This window comes from Oncorhynchus mykiss, chromosome 17 (genome assembly GCF_057628025.1).
Source record: "Oncorhynchus mykiss isolate SJ-2025 chromosome 17, ASM5762802v1, whole genome shotgun sequence".
Lineage (NCBI taxonomy): Eukaryota > Metazoa > Chordata > Actinopteri > Salmoniformes > Salmonidae > Oncorhynchus > Oncorhynchus mykiss.
Window position 1 is genome coordinate 60,098,506 of NC_143038.1, and position 23,097 is coordinate 60,121,602.

The following is a 23,097-nucleotide window of genomic DNA, read 5'->3' on the forward strand; positions in this document are numbered from 1 at the left end:
ATCATTGACTATGTGAACCTACCCACATCACTGCTACTACATTTCAGTATGTAGAGTACTGTGGGCCATTATGGCAACTGAGCATATGTTACCCTGTATGGAATTGGCTCATCTTCAGCAACATGCAGGTGAGCATATGTGAATCTATGATTGATCGAGCCATCTTGTTGACTCACGCTGTGTGTACTGTGTGTGTCTACAGTGCTGAGGGGCTCTATGCTGGCTGCTGTACCGTACCTGCTGCAGAATGCTGGCGGTGAACTGCATGGCCTGGTGGTGCTGCTGCTCCAGCATGTCCATGTGGAGGTCATCCAGGAAGTCATTCCTGTCGTCATCCATCCAACCCTCATCCAGCTAGGACACAGGGGACAGGAGGGACATGGAGGAGGATGTTAGTCTCTTCCAATTAAGGCTACAGTACAACTCAGGAAACATACTAATTAATAGAGTTTATACATGCCTAGTACTAGAGAGGGGTCTAGGAGGTGGGTGGTGAGATTACCTGGATCTCTGGTCTGGCTACCAGTAGGCACACATTCTGATTCTCCTCACTGGTCAACAAAGCCACAGCATCCTCTCGGTTCTGGATCTCAATTCCATTGATCTAAATGGAGAAGTAGAGGAATGGAATCAGAGCGGGGCTCCGAAATGGTCATGCACAATATATTATTATAAAGTTCCTTGTAAGTATTGAGAATGTCCATCCTTACCTGGATAATTCTATCTCCCTCTCTGATCCTGCCATCCTTTGCAGCGATGCTGTTTGGGTCAATCTAAAGAAATAACGCAGAGCATGTTTTCATTTCAAGCAGACTTTCAGTCACAGAGGAAAGACACAGCATAAAGAAAATACAGTTCTTATCTGCAGGTTTTGATATTCTTAATTCAGAGGTGTACTGTCTGTTACTTTAGTGACCATAAGATGATACTTGAAGTTCTATCCAACCAGCACCCATTATTCCTGCTTCTTCTTTACATCCTAACCGTGACAACAGTATACCAGGGAGGGGGAACCAAGGGGAAAGGGCTTGTCTCTTTTCTTTCAAAAAATGATGTCTGTATCTGGCCATGCCTGCAGATGTGCTACATACCTCACTGACATAGATCCCAGTCTCGTCCTCATCATCAGTCCTGTAGCAGACAGTCAAACCAAGCTTGTCCTGGATGTTGGTTCTGTACAAATCCACTTCCTGCAACAAGGCAAAAACAAAAACATTTAAATCACAGATCTCTCTCTCAATGTGTGGAGTGGAGTTCCATGGTTGCTGTTGTTTTATTATACACCCAGCAGTATATTGAGTTCAACATAGGTCCATGAACACAAAATGATCCATCCATCACAATAATGGCTCCTTCAAGACGATGCCCTGTATCTCTTGGCGACAGTGACAGGATGAACGATGATCCACTGGTTTGCAGCTGAGCAGTATCCCATTTGTCACTAGTCAACACCTGTAATCTGTGAGATACAGACCCTGATACTAGCTGTCCTATGCCTCAGGGTCAGGGGGGTAGAGAGGGTTAACCGCCCAACGCAACTGTTCTCTACCACGGCAGCTGACTATTGAAATCCCCCCTAATCTCCAAAACAGAACATGCATAATACTCTGTGGTTTCAGACAGGGTTTAAACAAAACAATTGAAGGATTTCCATAAACACACAAACAAAGAGTAAAGTGTATTATTTTCCTGTTACAGTACAATATCCCTTTAAAATGACCTTTCATCTGAACTGATGGCCAGACCTCATTCACACCTCTGTTGTGGAACTACATCATAAGCCGTTTAAATGTAGCATAACATCATTATGCAAATGTTTTAGCACCAGCATTACAGTGAAAGCACCTATAAATACCAGGCCAGAGGGGACTGAGACAGAAACCCTTCATAACAACTCAGAGTATCAACCGACGCATCTTATAGTACTGCAGTAGAAAGGAAGACAGGGAGAACATCCGCCATGGACTAAACTAAGGTCCAACAGAGGTAGTCCACTGGATCCTTTGTCACTGTCCACAGCATTGAGATCAGTGGCTCTGAGCTGGAAGGCTTCACCAGATAGACTTTGGGTCTATGACAGGGCCAGAGCAGGTCTGTCTGCTGTGCATCTGTCCTTGGCTTGGACAGCATGAACTTCACCTCTCTCTCCGCTCTCTGGCTTCATGTTGGTGATAGGTTATTAATGTACTACACTAGTGGGGAGGAGAGAAGGGGGAGCAGTGGTCAGAGGAGGAGCACCCAGAGACCTTGGAGTCTTCATCCCACCATTGTAAATCACTCTGATTCCTATTATCAGTGCCATCTACAGTAATTCTCCTCAGTGCATAAGCCTTTTTGAGCGCCCCCCTCCAATGCAAAGAAACATTAGGCATTGTCACAAAATAAGTAATGATGTCACCATTTCGCATCTGCAGTACTATGGAGCAAACAAGTCACTCGATTCCTGTCTGGCCTACATACCCAAGTGTCGTTACGGGACTAGAATGGGCACAGGTCATCAAAAACAGCGATATATTGGGAGAATGGGCATTAGTTATTTTATTTTTTATTTTGTTATTTCACCTTTATTTAACCAGGTAGGCCAGTTGAGAACAAGTTCTCATTTACAACTGCGACCTGGCCAAGATAAAGCAAAGCAGTTTGACACATTCAACAACACAGAGTTACACATGGAATAAACAAACGTACAGTCAATAACACAACAGAAAAATCTATGTACAGTGTGTCCAAATGTAGTAAGATTACGGAGATAAAAAATAGGCCATAGTGGCGAAACAATTACAATTTAGCATTAACACTGGAGTGATAGATGTGCAGGTGATGATGTGCAAGTAAAGATACTGGGGTGCAAAAGAGCAAAAAAATAAATAACAATTTGGGGATGAGGTAGTTGGGTGTACTATTTACAGATGGGCTGTGTACAGTCGTGGCCAAAAGTTTTGAGAATTACACAAATATTAATTTCCACAAAGTTTGCTGCTTCACGGTTTTAAGTTCCTCGGCGTACACATCACGGACAAACTGAATTGGTCCACCCACACAGACAGCGTCGTGAAGAAGGCGCAGCAGCGCCTCTTCAACCTCAGGAGGCTGAAGAAATTTGGCATGTCACCAAAAGCACTCACAAACTTCTACAGATGCACAATCGAGAGCATCCTGTCGGGCTGTATCACCGCCTGGTACGGCAACTGCTCCGCCCACAACCGTAAGGCTCTCCAGAGGGTAGTGAGGTCTGCACAACGCATCACCAGGGGCAAACTACCTGCCCTCCAGGACACCTACACCACCCGATGTCACAGGAAGGCCATAAAGATCATCAAGGACAACAACCACCCGAGCCACTGCCTGTTCACCCCGCTATCATCCAGAAGACGAGGTCAGTACAGGTGCATCAAAGCAGGGACCGAGAGACTGAAAAACAGCTTCTATCTCAAGGCTATCAGACTGTTAAACAGCCACCACTAACATTGAGTGGCTGCTGCCAACACACTGACTCAACTCCAGCCACTTTAATAATGGGAATTTATGTAAAAATATATCACTAGCCACTTTAAACAATGCTACTTAATATAATGTTTACATACCCTACATTACCCATCTCAAATGTATATGTATATACTGTGCTCTATATCATCTACTGCATCTTTATGTAATACATGTATCACTAGCCACTTTAAACTATGCCACTTTGTTTACATACCCTACATTACTCATCTCATATGTATATAATGTACTCGATACCATCTACTGCATCTTGCCTATGCCGTTCTGTACCATCACTCATTCATATATCTTTATGTACATATTCTTTATCCCTTTACACTTGTGTGTATAAGGTAGTAGTTTTGGAATTGTTAGGTTAGATTACTCGTTAGTTATTACTGCATTGTCGGAACTAGAAGCACAAGCATTTCGCTACACTTGCATTAACATCTGCTAACCTGATTTTATATATTTTTGTCAGATGTTACTATGAAATACTGAAGTATAATTACAAGCATTTCATAAGTGTCAAAGGCTTTTATTGTCAATTACATGAAGTTGATGCAAAGGGTCAATATTTGCAGTGTTCACCCTTCTTTTTCAAGACCTCCTCAATCCGCCCTGGCATGCTGTAAATTCACTTCTGGGCCACATCCTGACTGATGGCAGCCCACTCTTGCATAATCAATGGTTGGAGTTTGTCAGAATTTGTGGGGTTTTGTTTTTCCACCCGCCTCTTGAGGATTGACCACAACTTCTCAATGGGATTAAGGTCTGGGGAGTTTCCTGGCCATGGACCCAAAATATCAATGTTTTGAGATGTTGCTTCAATATATCTACATAATTTCCCTCCCTCATGATGCTATCTATTTTGTGAAGTGCACCAGTCCCTCCTGCAGCAAAGCACCCCCTCAACATGATGCTGCCACCCCCGTGCTTCACAGTTGGGATGTGTTCTTCGGTTTGCTAGCCTCCCCTTTCCCCAAAACATAACGATGGTCATTATGGCCAAACAGTTCTATTTTTGTTTCATCAGACCAGAGGACATTTCTCCAAAAAGTATGATCTTTGTCCCCATGTGCAGTTACAACCTGTAGTCTGGCTTTTTATGACGGTTTTGGGGCAGTGGCTTCTTCCTTGCTGAGCGGCCTTTCAGGTTATGTCGATATAGGATTCGTTTTACTGTGGATATCGATATTTTTGTTCCCGTTTCCTCCAGCATCTTCACAAGGTCCTTTTCTGTTGTTCTGGGATTGATTTGCACTTTTTGCACCAAAGTACGTTCATCTCTAGGAGACAGAATGCATCTCCTTCCAGAGCAGTATGACATCTGCGTGGTCCCATGGTGTTTATACTTACCATTGTTTGTACAGATGAACGTGGTACCTTCAGGTGTTTGGAAATTGCTGCCAAGGATGAACCAGACTTGTGGAGGTCTACAATTTTTTTTCTGAGGTCTTGGCTGATTTTCTTTTGATTTTCCCATGATGTCAAACAAAGGCACTGAGTTTGAAGGTAGGCCTTGAAATACATCCACAAGTACACCTCCAATTGACTCAAATTATGCAAATTAGCCTATCAGAAGCTTCTAAAGCCATGACATAATTTTCTGGAATTTTCCAAGCTGTTTAAAGCACAGTCAAATTAGTGTATATAAACTTCTGACCCATTGGAATTGTGATACAGTGAATTATAAGTGAAATAATATGTCTGTAAACAATTGTTGGAAAAGTGACTTGTGTCATGCACAACGTAGATTTCCAAACCGACTTGCCAAAACTATAGTTTGTTAACAACACATTTCTGGAGTGGTTAATAAACACGTTTTAATGACTCCTACCTAAGTGAATGTAAACCTCCGAATTCAACTTTATCTTCATTGAGAAGGTGAGAGGGAGAGAAGGGGTGGAGAGGGGGAGACAGAAGGAGAAGAAGAGGGTGAAATGGGTAGAGAGGAGGAGAGGGGGACAAGAAGAGAGGGTGAGATGGGTAGAGAGGAGGAGAGGGTGAGAAGAAGAGGGTGAGGTGGGTAGAGAGGAGGAGAGGGTGAGAAGAAGAGAGGGGGAGAAGATGAGAGGGTGAGATGGGTAGAGAGGAGGAGAGGGGGACAAGAAGAGAGGGTGAGATGGGTAGAGAGGAGGAGAGGGTGAGAAGAAGAGGGTGATATGGGTTGAGAGGAGGAGAGGGTGAGAAGAAGAGAGGGGGAGAAGATGAGAGGGTGAGATGGGTAGAGAGGAGGAGAGGGGGACAAGAAGAGAGGGTGAGATGGGTAGAGAGGAGGAGAAAGGTAGATGGTGAGAGGGAGAAAAAGAGAAGGGAGTCAGTCGTCTGTCTGTTACCTCATATTCCAGCTCCTCTCGATCCATCTCCTGCTGCATGCCCTCTAGGAAATCATTGGGGTCAAAGTACTCGTGCCCAGGGGAATGCCTATGAAAGTAATTCAACACAATAAAGATAGTTATATAGGAAATAGAGCGACCTACAGAAACTAATAACACTATTGTTCTTACAGATTACAAGGCTTGTCATTATTAATCTGTTACTACAGTGTTTCAGTTAGATCTTATTACATTGCTAAATTTGAAATGACTTGAGAATGGAAAACAACTGCCCACATTATTTTGTAAGAGTGGAATCTTAAATCAAGTTTTAAGAAGTGTCTTTGGCCTGAGGTTAATCAGAAATTAAAATGTTCTGTTTTTAATTTGACTAAAATCAATTAAAATAATCATGATTGATGATTAAAGAGCAGCTGTTCCTACCGATAATGAGTTACACACATAGACTGTGAGCTCGGGGCCACACATAGACTGTGAGCTCTGGGCCACGCATAGACTGTGAGCTTTGGGCCACAGCTCCAGGCCACACGTAGACTGTGAGCTCTGGGCCACGCATAGACTGTGAGCTCTGGGCCACGCATAGACTGTGAGCTCTGGGTCACGCATAGACTGTGAGCTCTGGGCCACGCATAGACTGTGAGCTCCGGGTCACATATAGACTGTGAGCTCCGGGTCACGCATAGACTGTGAGCTCTGGGCCACAGCTCCAGGCCACACGTAGACTGTGAGCTCTGGGCCACACATAGACTGTGAGCTCTGGGCCACGCATAGACTGTGAGCTCTGGGCCACACATAGACTGTGAGCTCTGGGCCACGCATAGACTGTGAGCTCTGGGCCACGCATAGACTGTGAGCTCTGGGCCATACATAGACTGTGAGCTCTGGGCCACGCATAGACTGTGAGCTCGGGGCCATGCATAGACTGTGAGCTCCGGGCCACGCATAGACTGTGAGCTCCGGGCCACATATAAACTGTGAGCTCCGGGCCACACATAGACTGTGAGCTCTGGGCCACAGCTCCGGGCCACACATTGACTGTGAGCTCTGGGCCACACAGACACACAGCTAGTGGACGACAGACAGGTAGTAATTCAATATGCTAACACAAATTAACAAGGCCATCTTCATTTAAGCATGTGTCCCAGGACCTGATATCTCACTAAGTGACAGCTGTAACATTCACATGAACTTCAGTTAGAAGGTTCTGTTTTAATGAACTGGCAAAGTGACACTGTATCCAAATATTTTTCCTTTACCTGAGCCTTTTCTTTACTGACCGGGTAAGTTTTCAACAACATTATTTTGCCTATCAAGTCCTTTTCCAATCATTGACCATGAATGGACAAAAACAAAAAGAAAGGAATCATCTTGTCTTTTAACCCTGTCCCTCCCCTTAACTCTATCCCAGCAGATAGGACAGTGTACTGTAACTCACTCCTCAGGCATTAGGTATTGCTCCAGCACAGCCACGGCGGGGGTGGCGGTAGGTATCTTGGTGAGGGCCATGATGTGTTGAAAGGTGATGTCTGTCTGGGTGCTGATGTCTACCACCTCGGTGTCTGAGGCAGGGATGGAGGGTTTGGGGCGGGGGGCCCGGCGAAGCACATGGACCATGATGGGCTCCTTGGCCGTGCGGAAGACCTCCACTGCCTGGTCATGGGTGGCCTTGGACAGGTCCTTCCCATTCACCTGCACACACAGATGAGACAGGATATGGTTAACTATAGAAGAACAGCGTTAGGTGTCTGGATTTGACTTTTAAAAGTATTTATTTTTCAGTAGCTATATGACAGTTTGCTTGTACACAACACACTGTTGTAACACACACACAGAGTAAATGAGGGGATGAGAGATACTTAAATTACACTATTAATCTCTCTCTATTGCTTCCCCCATCTCTCATGTTCACAAGCTGGGGTTTATTGTAAGTAGATGGATACAGTACATCCCCAAGATGATACAACATCCCTCCTCATGCTACATAAGCCCTGATATCATCATATTGTAGATGATTACACCATCAGATCACTGGATGAGTGTGTCTGTGGATTTCCACAAAAATCCAGGAGGAGAGTATTCCGGTTTGACAGTTGCGTGTGATAATGTATTACTGCCTCAGTCTGTTTGACAGGGTCACAGCATGACCAAGCAGCATAGGACGTTAATTAGGACTGAGCCTCTCTTTAATTAATCAAGAAGAAGAACCTGACCTCCACTCAGAGATTAGCTGCTATGCCAGGCTGCTGCAGTATGTTAACCTGGGCAGATTATTTTGAGCAGCAGGCCGGACTGCAGTGTCACACAGAAGAAGCTAGTTAAATTGGGATGAGCCACTAAAGTCAATCCCCTCTGCCTTCTCAATCCTTATAATGAAGAGGATGTGTCATTGTATATCATTAGGGAATTACCGTTTGTTATACATGCATTGTTTAGGTGGTTACATAATAGTCAAAACAGTATAGGAACAATATTATTTCATTAAAACGTGTCGTTTTTACGTGACAAAACATGACAAAGAAAAAGCACTGAGAACTGTGTAGCCTACCTGTTCACCAGAGCAAAAATCCTAGACCAAACCCTAACCCCCAAAAAGAACAGCCAAAACAACAAAACAGGAGTGAACTTCATTAAGATGTCAGGAAGAAAAGACAGCACCACACGAGATGGGTTGTCCTCCTGCTAGCAGTGCTGCATGGCACCCTGGGTCAGCAGCCTGCCTCTCTTTTCGGCTTATCAGGCCTCTCCCAAAGCCTTCGCCAGTTCCACTCTCAAATTCCGCAGCATTTGGAATTTGTTTGCTTGTGATTCCTGGACGTGTGAGAGCTTTGATAGGATCTGAGCCCGGGGGCTCTTCTCGTTTCAGTGGCTGGCCATGCTCTCCTCTCCCCCTCCGTGACCAAGATAGCCCACTGTGGGCTCACTGAGAAGACTGATGTCCAGGTGTATACCTCTGGAGCTCATTAGCCATGTTCTCTCTCTCTGGATTAATTTTCTGAAAAGCGTGGAATTGGTTGAAACTGTTACTGTTTCCTCTTGCCATATTTGTCTCATTCTAATTGACAGCAGAAGTTCAGGCTTAACTGGGAGGCTGTAGAACAGGGACAGCAGCAATGTCAACCCTGTCCCTGTGACTTAATTATGGCATGTGTGCCATCCTGGATTCTGATTCCAGTCTGGTTGTGCTTGTATCTAATACCTATTATAATAGCCAAATTTGCCAACTTTCTATGGTAAATTGCCAAGTGCTCTGTGGTAATACTTGTATCTTAGAATGTGCTCCATGCTAAGACATCACCACAGAGCACTGAGCTGTGAGTGTGTGTCTGTGTATGTGTGTAAGGAGGAGGAGGGGACATTGTGCACTTCAACTTTGAAGAGGTTATGTGCTCACTAATAACCAGAGAGGATTAACGCTAATCCCAGCCTAGAGGATAATTGTATCATCTCAAATGAGTTCAATTTCCACTTCTCCAACGTCACAATTTGGCCAAAAGTAATAACTTTCATTTATTTACAATTTGCATTTAATAATTGAGAGAAAATGGAATGAGAAGAGATGTGCCGAATCATTACGAAATTGAAATAATAAAAAAATATTAATGTGAGGACGAGTGCTGAGAGGCTTTGGAGACGTTTGGCAAACACACATTGGCTATAAACAGAAAAAGTAAAAACAAAGTTCCGCTGGCACCGCTTTCTCTGTCTCTCTCTGTTCATTTCTCTGGGTTAGCAGAGTCTTGTCTGTGTGGCGGTCCCTTTCTCAGACAGGCCTGTTTGCCCTGTAATCCCAGTTGTCCTTGAAGGCAGCGACCCGGAGACAAAGCCAGGCCCCTCCAGGAGAGCTGGAGCATTCCACATAATAATAGGCCATTTGAAAGGAGTCCGAGATGGCATGATACAGCAGACTAAATGTTCAGAATTTTATCATTGGCCATAAAATGAGTTGAATGTTGGACCTCAGACATGTGATAGAGATGTCTGTCTGTGTCTCGTCCTGGAGGTAATGAGGAACACAAATTAACAGCCCAGCCACCCTCCCTTAACCTTACTCACCCCCAAACAACCATGGAATGCCAATAAATCCAGATTGAGACTTTAGCATGAAGGCAGCAGGTGTGTGTGTAGTGTGTGTGTGTGTGTGTGTATATCAACCTCTCCCTGATTGCTGACCTGCTGCCAAATAGGCGTATCTGTCAATTTGTGAGAAAAGTAACTTTCATTCTAGCCCAATACTGTAGCTGTGGGCTGCCTTAAGAGAACTCAAGTCATGTGGAAGAAACGTCAACAGCACCAAGTGGAGGTGTAGAACTTTGAGTATAATTGATGAAAATATTATATTGGAAAGGCTTTACGGAAACTACAGATTTGAGCCCAGGCATACAATGCAACATGTTAGACTTGTCTCTTATATAGTTGTTCATGCTCCAACTAATCTTTCTTAATTAAAGAAGAGTACATAATTAAAGAAGGACTGTTTCTTTTCCTTTAGGCGATGCAGCCAGTGAGGTGAATAGAGTGGAAATGGCCAGGTAAAGACGGTACCTTTCAACAGTGGGTAGGCAGGAGAGCCCTGGTAACCTCTGTTTATATAGACACTTGTTCAGAAGGGACCATGAGTGGCGCTCACTTCTCTCTCTAAAGTCTCTCTTTATGGTTCAATACACCTCTTAAGAAAATTCTTCAAAGTCTGAATTTATTTTAACAGAGAGAGGAAGGGCTGACGTGATAGAGAGAGTGGAGGGAGGCTTGACGGCTTAGTTTCAGGGGGCCTATAGCTGCTTGAGTGGCAGTGGAAGTGTTTTCTCAATGTGGGTTAATTCAGTTCCCAACTACAGTTAATCCCTTCTTTTATTTCACGTTTAAAAATGTTCAACAAAAAAGCAGTACGGCTTGGTGAGCTTGTTAATGGTCTCATTCTGAGTGTGTGTGGTTTGTGTGGGTTTTATTCTTTCGACTGACTGTGGGGAAAGTCTTTACATTTCTGAGTTAAAAACACAGCAGTCTTTATTTACTGCAGCAGGCAGGTTTACAGAGGATTACAGAACAAATAGAAAGAAACGAATTCCGCTAATAAGCATGGCAGGCTGAAAAAGACACTACTGATTACTTTCTCCTAATCTGATATAAGCATGGGATATACTGTTATCCATAGTAGATCAATAAAATACCCAGAATCACTTCCTTTAGGCATTCTGCTGCTTTCCTCTTAATGAGCTCAACGTAAGGTGCTAATCAAGAAGGGCTTTCCTAGTTTCCCACACATATGGAACAAGCACCTTTTACTTACAATTTGAACAACGGTTTTAACTGAGATGACTGAGAATTGCTCTGAAACAGGCTGTGCTGTGTGACATTGGTTTACACTGGCCAGGATAGAACATCTGGCCGTGAGGTCGAATCTGTGTGTTATCCTCATGGATAACATGAGGATGGGAGTGGAGTGTGTCTGCTGGCAGTATACCACAGCAGTCTCTGACTCTGTCTGCCTCTATCTGTTGCTGCACAGTGAAGGCAGGAGATGGAAACAAAAGGGGAACGAGGGATTGACCCAGTGGGGTAGTAATCACTGGCAGTGGGGCTGGGACCCAGGGCTCTGTCACCCTTCACTATCTCCCTCTGCTGGCCCACAGTCACCAATCCCACCAGCAGCCCAGCAGCAGCACACACAGGCTCATTTCTCCACACACCCCCTGTGAGGACTGACAGCGGATCATATTTTACTCCAGCAGGCAGCATCTCCTGTTAGCTCTACCATCCTTTACCCAAGACGGCTTCATCTCAGATGATATAGTAGTACACTCAGAGAAACAGCTGCTGTGTGTGTAACCCATGCCTTCCTCTCTCAATCATCTCAGAAAGCCAGGACACAAACTACAAACACACCCAATCAAAATAAACTTGTCTGTTTAAACGACAGTGACTAATGGCATCAAGCCGTATCCTACAGGGATCGCAGCAGGGCTACAGGAGCCACCTGGGGCATCCTCAGCTCCACACAGGGAATTAAAGCTCTGGGTCCCAGGTGGCCCCCACAGTAAAAGGTAGAACAAAAACACACAATAAATGAAAATAAGAACATGAGGGTCAGTTTCAATATCATACTTACAATGTGCTGGGATACTGGAGTTATAGAGATAGATATGTTTAAGGGTAAGTTGACTAGGCATCAGGATATACACTACATGACCGAAAGTATGTGGACATCTGCTCGCCGAACATCTCATTCCAAAATCAGGGCCATTAATATGGAGTTGGTCCCCCCTTTGCTGCTATAACAGCCTCCACTCTTCTGAGAAGGCTTTCCAGTAGATGTTGGTACATTGCTGCAAAGACTTGCTTCCAGTCAGCCACAAGAGCATTAGTGAGGTCGGCCACTGATGTTAGGCAATTAGGCCAGGCTTGCAGTCGGCATTCCAATTGCTCCCAAAGGTGTTCAATGGGTTGAGGTCAGGGCACTGTGCAGGCCAGTCAAGTTCTTCCACACCGATCTTGACAAATCATTTCTGTAGGGACCTTGTTTTGTGCACGGGGGCATTTTCATGTTAAAACAGGAAAGGGCCTTCCCCAAACTGTTACCACAAAGTCGGAAGCACAGAATCGTCTAGATTATCATTGTATGCTGTAGCATTAAGATTTCCCTTCACTGGAACTAAGGGGCCTAGCCCGAAATATGAAAAACAACCCCAGACCAATATTACTCCTCCACCAAACTTTACAGTTGGCACTATGCATTGGGGTAGGTAGCGTTCTCCTGGCATCCGACAAACACAGACTCGTCCATCGGACTGCCAGATAGTGAAGCGTGATTCATCACTCCAGAGAATGCGTTTCCACTGCTCCAGAGTCCAATGGCGGCGAGATTTACACCACTCCCACCGATGCTTGGCATTGCGTATGGTGATCTTAGGCTTGTGTGAGGCTGCTCAGCCATGAAAACCCATTTCATTAAGCTCCCGATGAACAGTTCTTGTGCTGACATTGCTTCCAGAGGCAGTTTGGAACTCTGCCGAAGTCGTTGCCTCTCCTTGTTCGGGCGGTGCTCGGCGTTCGACGTCACCGGTCTTCTAGCCATCATTGATCCATTTTTCATTTTCCATTGGTTTTGTCTTGTCTTCCCACACACCTTTTTTAAATCCCATTCATTACCTGTTGTGTATTTAACCCTCTGTTTCCCCTCATGTCTTTGTCAGAGATTGTTTATTGTCAGTGTAGGGTTTTTCTGTATAGGTGCGCGACGGGTCTTCGTACCCAACAATGGGTTTGGCTGAAATATCTAAATTCACTAATTTTAAGGGGTGTCCACATAATTTTGAGTAGAGTAGCAGCAGCATATATGATGATTGAATGCGAGTGTGTGTGTGTGCATGCATTTTATGTGTGTGTTGGTGTGTGAGTGTGTAGAGTTGTGTGCATAGAGACAGTGTGCATAGTGACATTTTTTAAAATAAATACAAGGGTCAACTCAGATAGTCCGTGTAGTCATTTTGTTAGCTATTTAGCAGTCTTATAGCTTGAGGATAGAAAATGTTCAGGAGCCTGGTGGTGTCAGACTTGATGCACCTGTACCACTTGCCATGCTGAAGCAGAGAGAACAGTCTATGGTTTGGGTGGCTGGAGTCTAACGATTTTCCAGGCCTTCAATTCACACCGCCTGATATAGAGGTCCAGGATGGCAGGGAGCTTGACCCTAGTGATGTACTGGGTTGTCCTCACCACCCTCTGTAGCGCCATGCGATCGAGAGCGGTGCTGTTGCCATAGCAAGCAGTGATAAAGCCAGTCAAGATGCTCTCAATGGTGAAGCTGTAGAACTTTGAGGATCTGAGGGGCCCATGCCAAACTTTTTCAACTTCCTGAGGGGGAAGAGGCGCTGTCGAGCCTTCTTCACGACTGTACGTTTGGACCATTTAAAGTCCTTAGTGATTTGAACCCTGAGGAACTTTAAGGTCTCTATCCGCTCCACTACAGCGCAGTTGATGTGGATGGGGGCGTGCTCGCCACCCTGTTTCTTGTAATCCACTATCAGCTCCTTGGTTTTACTGATGTTGAGGGAGAGGTTGTTTTCCCGGCACCGCACTGCCAGGTCACTGACCTCCTCCCTGTAGGCTTTCTTAGGCCTGATCACCGGCAACGATATCATCAAAGTTATCAGCAAATTTGATGACGGTGTTGGAGTCGTGTGTGGCCACTCAGTCGTGGATGAACAGGCATTACAGGAGAGGACTAAGCACACACCCCTGTGGGGCCCCCGTGTTGAGCATCGCAGAGGAAGTCCAGGATCTAGTTGCAAAAGGAGGTGTTCAGTACTAGGGTCCTAAGCTTGGTGACGGATTTTGAGGGGACAATGGTGTTGAACACTAAGCTGTAGTCAATGAACAGTATTCTCACATAGGTATTCCTCTTATCTAGGTGGGTGAGGGCAGTGTGGAGTGCAATTGAGATTGCATCGTCTATGGGGTTGTATGTAAATTGGAGTGAGTCTAGGGTGTCTGGAACGATGGAGTTGATGTGTGCCATAACCAGCATTTCAAAGCACTTCATGATTACAGATGTGAGTGCTACAGGGCGGTAATCATTGTAACATGAAGCCTTCGAGTTATTGGGAACAGGAATGATGGTAGTCATCTTAAAACATATGGTGAATACAGACTGGGACAAGGAGATGTTGAAAATGACCGTGAATATGCCTGCCAGCTGATCTGCGCGTGCTCTGAGAATGCGCCCTGAAATACCAGTCCTCTGGTTCGGTGGGTGTTATTGTTGATGCATAAAATGTGTTGACTTCGTCTGGTAGAGAGGTATGGTTGGGCAGATCAAGGCTCCGTAATGGACTGTAGTCCCTGCTGCCACAGCCACGGCCGTCGAAGCCTGCGTAATATCACCACACTTTTTAATCCTATATTGTCCTTTTTGTTCGTTTTGATGACTCTGCAGAGATTCTAACGGGACTTGTTGTACTTGTTCCTGTCCTCAGCCGTTGCCTCAGGGTTGTCTGCGATAGCCCTGTGTGTGGTAGCCCTGTCAGTGAAGGGCTCCTGGTGAATAGCAGCTCAGATACATAATGAGGAATAATGACCCTCTAGCAAAATGGCCCCCGCATCTTGGTGTGCTTTAATAAATGCTTAAACCCCTCTCTCTGTCTGTTGAGATGGTTTATTCATGACAGTGTATTACAGACAGACACAGGGGACACATTGGGGTATTCACAGGGTAGGCCTAGAATGGTTCTCTCTTAATCATGTCATATCACTACCAACTACATTACCAGTCTCTGGGTTTGTACATAAGACTCCAATGAAAGAGATGTGTAACTGTAAATGAACAGTTACCATCCACAGTGCAGGAATGGGTTTTGTTTTGAGAAACAAATGCAAACAGAAGTACACAAGCACATTTACTTGATAGCAAGAGGTGAAGCTACCAAATGCATTACAACGATTCTGAATAGTTTTTGGCCTACAATGGGTGATTGTTTTGAACATTGTTTTGAACAAGACAATATAGCTGAGCAGAAAGGTGGCTTATATTGTTCATCTCTCTGGGTGTTTCTGTCCACATACAGAATAACGCAGTTGAGGAAATATTATGTCCTCATAAAAGGAACCGTCCCACCTCTGTCTGTCTGTCTGTCTGTCTGTCTGTCTGTCTGTCTGTCTGTCTGTCTGTCTGTCTTCCCACACTGTAATCTGTGACCCAATATGGGTCCAAATGATGTCTTTCTATTTCAGGATACTGCCGGGCCTTTGTGGCAAATGTACAGTGCCTTGCGAAAGTATTCGCCCCCCTTGAACTTTGCGACCTTTTGCCACATTTCAGGCTTCAAACATAAAGATATAAAACTGTATTTTTTTGTGAAGAATCAACAACAAGTGGGACACAATAATGAAGTGGAACGACATTTATTGGATATTTCAAACTTTTTTAACAAATCAAAAACTGGAAAATTGTGCGTGCAAAATTTTTCAGCCCCTTTACTTTCAGTGCAGCAAACTCTCTCCAGAAGTTCAGTGAGGATCTCTGAATGATCCAATGTTGACCTAAATGACTAATGATGATAAATACAATCCACCTGTGTGTAATCAAGTCTCCGTATAAATGCACCTGCACTGTGATAGTCTCAGAGGTCCGTCAAAAGCGCAGAGAGCATCATGAAGAACAAGGAACACACCAGGCAGGTCCGAGATACTGGTGTGAAGAAGTTTAAAGCCGGATTTGGATACAAAAAGATTTCCCAAGCTTTAAACATCCCAAGGAGCACTGTGCAAGCGATAATATTGAAATGGAAGGAGTATCAGACCACTGCAAATCTACCAAGACCTGGCCGTCCCTCTATACTTTCAGCTCATACAAGGAGAAGACTGATCAGAGATGCAGCCAAGAGGCCCATGATCACTCTGGATGAACTGCAGAGATCTACAGCTGAGGTGGGAGACTCTGTCCATAGGACAACAATCAGTCGTATATTGCACAAATCTGGCCTTTATGGAAGAGTGGCAAGAAGAAAGACATTTCTTAAAGATATCCATAGAAAGTGTCGTTTAAAGTTTGCCACAAGCCACCTGGGAGACACACCAAACATGTGGAAGAAGGTGCTCTGGTCAGATGAAACCAAAATTGAACTTTTTGGCAACAATGCAAAACGTTATGTTTGGCGTAGAAGCAACACAGCTCATCACCCTGAACACACCATCCCCACTGTCAAACATGGTGGTGGCAGCATCATGGTTTGGGCCTACTTTTCTTCAGCAGGGACAGGGAAGATGGTTAAAATTGATGGGAAGATGGATGGAGCCAAATACAGGACCATTCTGGAAGAAAACCTGATGGAGTCTGCAAAAGACCTGAGACTGGGACGGAGATTTGTCTTCCAACAAGACAATGATCCAAAACATAAAGCAAAATCTACAATGGAATGGTTCAAAAATAAACATATCCAGGTGTTAGAATGGCCAAGTCAAAGTCCAGACCTGAATCCAATCGAGAATCTGTGGAGAGAACTGAAAACTGCTGTTCACAAATGCTCTCCATCCAACCTCACTGAGCTCGAGCTGTTTTGCAAGGAGGAATGGGAAAAAATGTCAGTCTCTCGATGTGCAAAACTGATAGAGACATACCCCAAGCGACTTACAGTTGTAATCGCAGAAAAAGGTGGCGCTACAAAATATTAACTTAAGGGGGCTGAATAATTTTGCACGCCCAATTTTTCAGTTTTTGATTTGTTAAAAAAGTTTGAAATATCCAATAAATGTCGTTCCACTTCATGATTGTGTCCCACTTGTTGTTGATTCTTCACAAAAAAATACAGTTTTATATCTTTATGTTTGAAGCCTGAAATGTGGCAAAAGTTCGCAAAGTTCAAGGGGGCAGAATACTTTCGCAAGGCACTGTAATAATCTTCATGTCATTGTTATAACCTCCAGTATTGTATTTCTATCGGCCTGGTAGAGTGCAGCCAGAGACCACCTCGTGTCATTCCAGAGAGTAAATGAAGAATAATGCTTCACAATAACCACTCAGAAAGCAGCAAAACATGACCAACCATCTACTGTACAAGTACGCCATACTGAGAGTTCAAACTGCTATTATACTGTCTATCAGTTGTTTTTCCATGTCTGACACTATGGGTACATTTACACCTTCTTCGTTTTCTTCTTCACAGTGTTATAGTGATTGGCAATCAATTCTCTCTCTGTCTTTAGTGCATTGCATAACTTGTTTCAGAGTGTGTTTGTGGTTTGTGCTGTTGTATCTACATATGGTGTCTATGCTCCTCAGTGCCATCCTCAGGCTTGACGGAGGAACGGGGGACATGGGCTGGTGCGAGGAGGAGCGCTCCCCTGTGGCTGCTTGCCACCTGCTACAGTGTTGAACAGATGTGGAGGCACACCAGGGTGAACCTGCCTGTTATTAAACACAGTGTAGTGGGCTCCTCCAGCCATCCCATCAGCATAGCCCGCTTTGTCTCCCCACCCCGCCTCTGTCAAGCCTCATTACCAGGAGAGGGGGAGAGGGGGAGGAAGAGCGGGAGAGCCATCCTGGAGCTCCAGATGTCATGCTGCTTTAATGACAGGGTTCCTGACAGTGGGGGTCAGAGCCATGTTGGACAAATATTTCATCTCATTCTCTTCTGTCCGGCTGAAGGAAGACATGCTTAAGTCTTTTTGGAACGAGGTCAATTTTCATATACTTTTGATGAATATCAGAATATTTTGGAGTGAAAAATATTGCCAACAAGGGGTCCAATAGTATCTCACTGCTGTCTCAGAACACAAATGCATGGAATCTGTTTGTGTCAATCTCTTTCTTTACTCAAACTCTCCCTCTATAACGAGCTGTAAAGACGACATAGTCAAGCAGCAGTGAAAACGTTGATGAGGCCAACTCCCGTCTGGATCAGAGCTTGAATGGGGGGCTTGTGTTGGAAGTCTCATTAAGCCCTGGGTCTTCTATGAAACACAGACAGGCGCCAGGACCATTACAGGCCACTTGTGGAGAGATTAAGAGCCGTCGGTCAGACAGGACTGTCAGACAGTTTCCAGCTCCCTACCTTCACTGCCCTGACAAAAGCAGCAGAGCTTGCATCTCTGCATGGCACTTACCTTTCCAGCTGTGAGGCTTGAGCATGGGGTTCAGGCTGTTCTAGGGGTCAAGTTTACATAGAGGGGGGACTGAGACACTCCCTCCCTCCCATACCTAGCCTGCCCTGCTCAAAGCTGTAATTATCTGTACTTCTTCTGCCTTCAGGCTGCCTTTCATGCTGCTTACTAATACTCTTTCCTAAACAGAGGCTTTTCAAAGGGTTTCTTCATTGAAATCAATGTCATAACTGATCTTCACATATTTGGCATAGTATAGAAGATTTTTTGTTAAGTAGATGGTTTAAAAGACATGACTCATATGATCTGTTAAGCCTTTTTTGTAGCATTTAGCTTATTGCGCTCAATTTCAAGAGTCAACTGAAGAGGCAAAGAAAAGGATTCAACAGGGATTTCTAAACCAACTTTGTTAAAATGTCATTATTAGTATAGATGACACACCCACTAGACCGGAGATTTGTACCCATAACTAACTAGAAGGATAGCGATGCTGTCTCTGTCTGGGAGCAGTAGGTGTGCGTAAACAGTGAGAAATAGAGAGAGTAGCAGGGAGTGTTGAGGATCAATAAAACCCCAGGGAGCTGTGTGTGTGTGTGTGTGTGTGTGTGTGTGTGTGTGTGTGTGTGTGTGTGTGTGTGTGGGGGCAGTGTGCCAGGCACCCTGATCTAGAGGATCTGTGTGTATTATCAGTAGATGAAACAAGCCTGCTGTCTGATCCCCAATGTATCCCATCCTAGGTCTCCCTGACACAGACAACACAGACCACCCTGATCTCGGTCTTCAACCACAGCTCCAGCCCCATAGGAGTAATTTAACAGGCATGAGGGCAAACACACACACACACACAAACACACAAACACACACACACACACACACACACACCCTTTTGAACTCTCTCATAAGGTGGCCACATGGCACTGTCTGGCACATGCCTACCTGAACTTGGGCATGCATGCAGACAGACAGATGCACGCATGCATGCACTCACACACAGAAAGGCCCCGAGGTCTGATCCACGGATTGTAATAATGGAAAGACCGAAGCCATGTGAAGATACAGTGGAGCAAAAAAGTATTTAGTCAGCCACCAATTGTGCAAGTTCTCCCACTTAAAAAGATGAGAGGCCTGTAATTTTCATCATAGGTACACTACAACTATGACAGACAAAATAAGAGAAAAACATCCAGAAAATCACATTGTAGGATTTTTAATGAATGTATTTGCAAATGATGGTGGAAAATAAGTATTTGGTCAATAACAAAAGTTTATCTCAATACTTTGTTATATACCCTTTGTTGGCAATGACAGAGGTCAAATGTTTTCTGTAAGTCTTCACAAGGTTTTCACACACTGTTACTGGTATTTTGGCCCATTCCTCCATGCAGATCTCCTCTAGAGCAGTGATGTTTTGGGGCTGTTGCTGGGCAACACGGACTTTCAACTCCCTCCAAAGATTTTCTATGGGGTTGAGATCTGGAGACTGGCTAGGCCACTCCAGGACCTTGAAATGCTTCTTACGAAGCCACTCCTTCGTTGCCCGGGCGGTGTGTTTGGGATCATTGTCATGCTGAAAGACCCAGCCACGTTTCATCTTCAATGACCTTGCTGATGGAAGGAGGTTTTCACTCAAAATCTCACAATACATGGCCCCATTTATTCTTTCCTTTACACGGATCAGTCGTCCTGGTCACTTTGCAGAAAAACAGCCCCAAAGCATGATGTTTCCACCCCCATGCTTCACAGTAGGTATGGTGTTCTTTGGATGCAACTCAGCATTCTTTGTCCTCCAAACACGACAAGTTGAGTTTTTACCAAAAAGTTATATTTTGGTTTCATCTGACCATATGACATTCTCCCAATCTTCTTCTGGATCATCCAAACGCTCTCTAGCAAACTTCAGACGGGCCTGGACATGTACTGGCTTAAGCAGGGGGACACGTCTGGCACTGCAGGATTTGAGTCCCTGGCAGCGTAGTGTGTTACTGATGGTAGGCTTTGTTACTTTGGTCCCAGCTCTCTGCAGGTCATTCACTAGGTTCCCCGTGTGGTTCTGGGATTTTTGCTCACTGTTCTTGTGATCATTTTGACCCCACGGGGTGAGATCTTGCGTGGAGCCCCAGATTGAGGGAGATTATCAGTGGTCTTGTATGTCTTCCATTTCCTAATAATTGCTCCCACAGTTGATTTCTTCAAACCAAGCTGCTTACCTATTGCAGATTCAGTCTTCCCAGTCTGGTGCAGGTCTACAATTTTGTTTCTGATGTCCTTTGACAGCTCTTTGGTCTTGGCTATAGTGGAGTTTGGAGTGTGACTGTTTGAGGTTGTGGACTTTTATACTGATAACAAGTTCAAACAGGTGCCATTAATACAGGTAACGAGTGGAGGACAGAGGAGCCTCTTAAAGAAGTTACAGGTCTGTGAGAGCCAGAAATCTTGCTTGTTTGTAGGTGACCAAATACTTATTTTCCACCATAATTTGCAAATAAATTCATAAAACATCCTACAATGTGATTTTCTGGATTTCTCTCCCATCTTTTTAAGTGGGAGAACATGCACAATTGGTGGCTGACTAAATACTTTGTTGGCCCACTGTATATGCTGGCAGTGAAAAGGCAATGTTTACCCACATCCAACTGACACAGGAGTAGGACAATAAAATAACCACAGTAAAAATAAACATAATGTTCTGAAAATCAATTATTTTAAAGACACGTTGGCAGATTATTGGAAGCCTGAGACCACCCTCCCTGTCACAGTACAGGTCCTGTTCTAACAGGAAGTGACCTCACCTCAACCCCGGCCTGAGGCACACTCCTCAGGACAGTGAGTGAGTGACCAAAATGAATCTGCACAACACAACAATCCCATGGTTTATAAGCCACTATCCTGCTGCCACTTACGCAACAAGCCAGACGGTTTTACAGTGCAAGGAAGGTTAATCGAATTGCTAATATTTTCCTTTACTGGTAATGTCCCATTGAGATGATGCTTAATCTTTTATCCAGCAGAGTGGCCCGGGGAAACCAAGGCTGACAACATCCTTCTTTATTTATTTTGTGTATCATTCAAGTCAAGGTGCATCAATACAAAAAGATGTATCAAGTTGAAAGGCATGTAAGCATTCTCTGTGTGATCGGGGAGGAAAGAAGGGAGGGAAGGTTGCTGATGGGCTAGTCTGAGGTTAGCTCCCACTGATGAATAGGGTTTGATGTGAAACACGGAGCAGCTGAGCGGCTTTGTCTGCTCTGCCTGGCTCAGTCTGGTCAGGTGGCTCTCCCTCCAGGTAGGAGTAATGGGCAAGACGGAGGGAAGGAGGGAGCCAAAAGACAAACAGTAGGACTCCACCAGCTAACAGCCTGCTAACAGCCAGTGAACAGCCAGCGAACAGCCAACGAACAGCCAACGAACAGCCAGCGAACAGCCAGCTAACAGCCAGCTAACAGCCTGCCAATCAACAGTAATCGACAGGGAGAATGACAGCCTGGCTGTGGCTGGAGATGGAGAGGAACAAAGAAACTCGCTGCCTCCCTCTAGTACCATCTTCTTGCTGTCATGTTTTTTTGTAGGGGGCTGGTGGGTGAAAACATGAAATGGAGAAGAAGATGGGGTTGTCTGGTCCCTATCACATCAGCTGTTTGATTGACCCAAACCCAGAATCCATTTACCATCACACAAACATACCCCTTCCTTACCAGAGTCCTCCAGTCAGGGCAAAACCTTTTAGTCATTTTGAACCAGACCTGCAATGATCAAAGCAGGGTGATTTGCAGACACAATACTGAGACAGGGCCAGGGCTGTCATCTCTCACTAATGGGAACAGAACAGCTTCTTAGGGAACAATAAGGGAAATCCACACAGAGCTTGCTCATTAACTTCACTTAAATAGCCACCATGCAGCCTGCCACACAGCAGCACCCTGCTCACTAAATGGGTATGTAATATGCTGACAACACTCAGCTGGTGCCCTTCAAGGAAGAACAGAGACAAAAACCCAAAGCTAGAAAACATTACCGGGGTTCTGCTCATAAGACTAAAGCCCAGTCTGTCAGAGTGAGACACTTGGAGCTAAAGCCTTGTCTGTCAGAGTGAGACACTTGGAGCTAAAGCCTTGTCTGCTGACAAAATCTCTCGTTGTGTTCTTATTAACTCATTGGTAGTGCATACCTGCTTTAAGATTAATATACACTCTTAGACAAAAAGGTGCTATCTAGAGCCTAAAAGGGTTCTTCGGCTGTCCTCATAGAAAAACTCTTTGAAGAACCATTTTTGGTTCCAGGTAGAACCCTTTCGAGTTTAATGTGGAACCCTTTACACATAGGGTTCTACACGGAACCCAAAAGAGTTCTACCTGGAAATAAAAATCAAATCAAATCAAATCAAATGTTATTTGTCACATACACATGGTTAGCAGATGTTAACCTGTTAGAGCTCTAGGGGCGCTATTTCATTTTTGGATAAAAAACGTTCCCGTTTTAAGCGCGATATTTTGTCACGAAAAGATGCTCGACTATGCATATTCTATTCAGTTTTGGAAAGAAAACACTCTGAAGTTTCAGAATCTGCAAAGATTTTGTCTGTAAGTGCCCCAGAACTCATTCTACAGGCGAAACCAAGATGATGCATCACCCAGGAATTAGCAGAATTTCTGAAGCTCTGTTTTCCATTCTCTCCTTATATGGC

At 44.6% G+C, this 23,097-nt stretch overlaps 1 protein-coding gene across 5 annotated transcripts in view; it reads right to left on the bottom strand.

Annotated features, from left to right (window-relative positions):
• Positions 1–23,097, bottom strand: part of LOC110494603 (E3 ubiquitin-protein ligase PDZRN3-B) — a 562,549-nt gene that overhangs the window by 4,882 nt on the left and 534,570 nt on the right. For all 5 annotated transcript variants that reach the window (XM_090206180.1, XM_090206179.1, XM_021569817.3 and 2 more), the window contains 6 exons: positions 7,258–7,511; positions 5,823–5,910; positions 1,092–1,190; positions 711–773; positions 503–604; positions 238–354 (listed from right to left, as the gene is read on the bottom strand). In XM_090206180.1, coding sequence (XP_090062306.1) covers positions 238–354; positions 503–604; positions 711–773; positions 1,092–1,190; positions 5,823–5,910; positions 7,258–7,511 — 723 coding nt within the window. The remainder of the gene's footprint in view (positions 1–237; positions 355–502; positions 605–710; positions 774–1,091; positions 1,191–5,822; positions 5,911–7,257; positions 7,512–23,097) is intronic.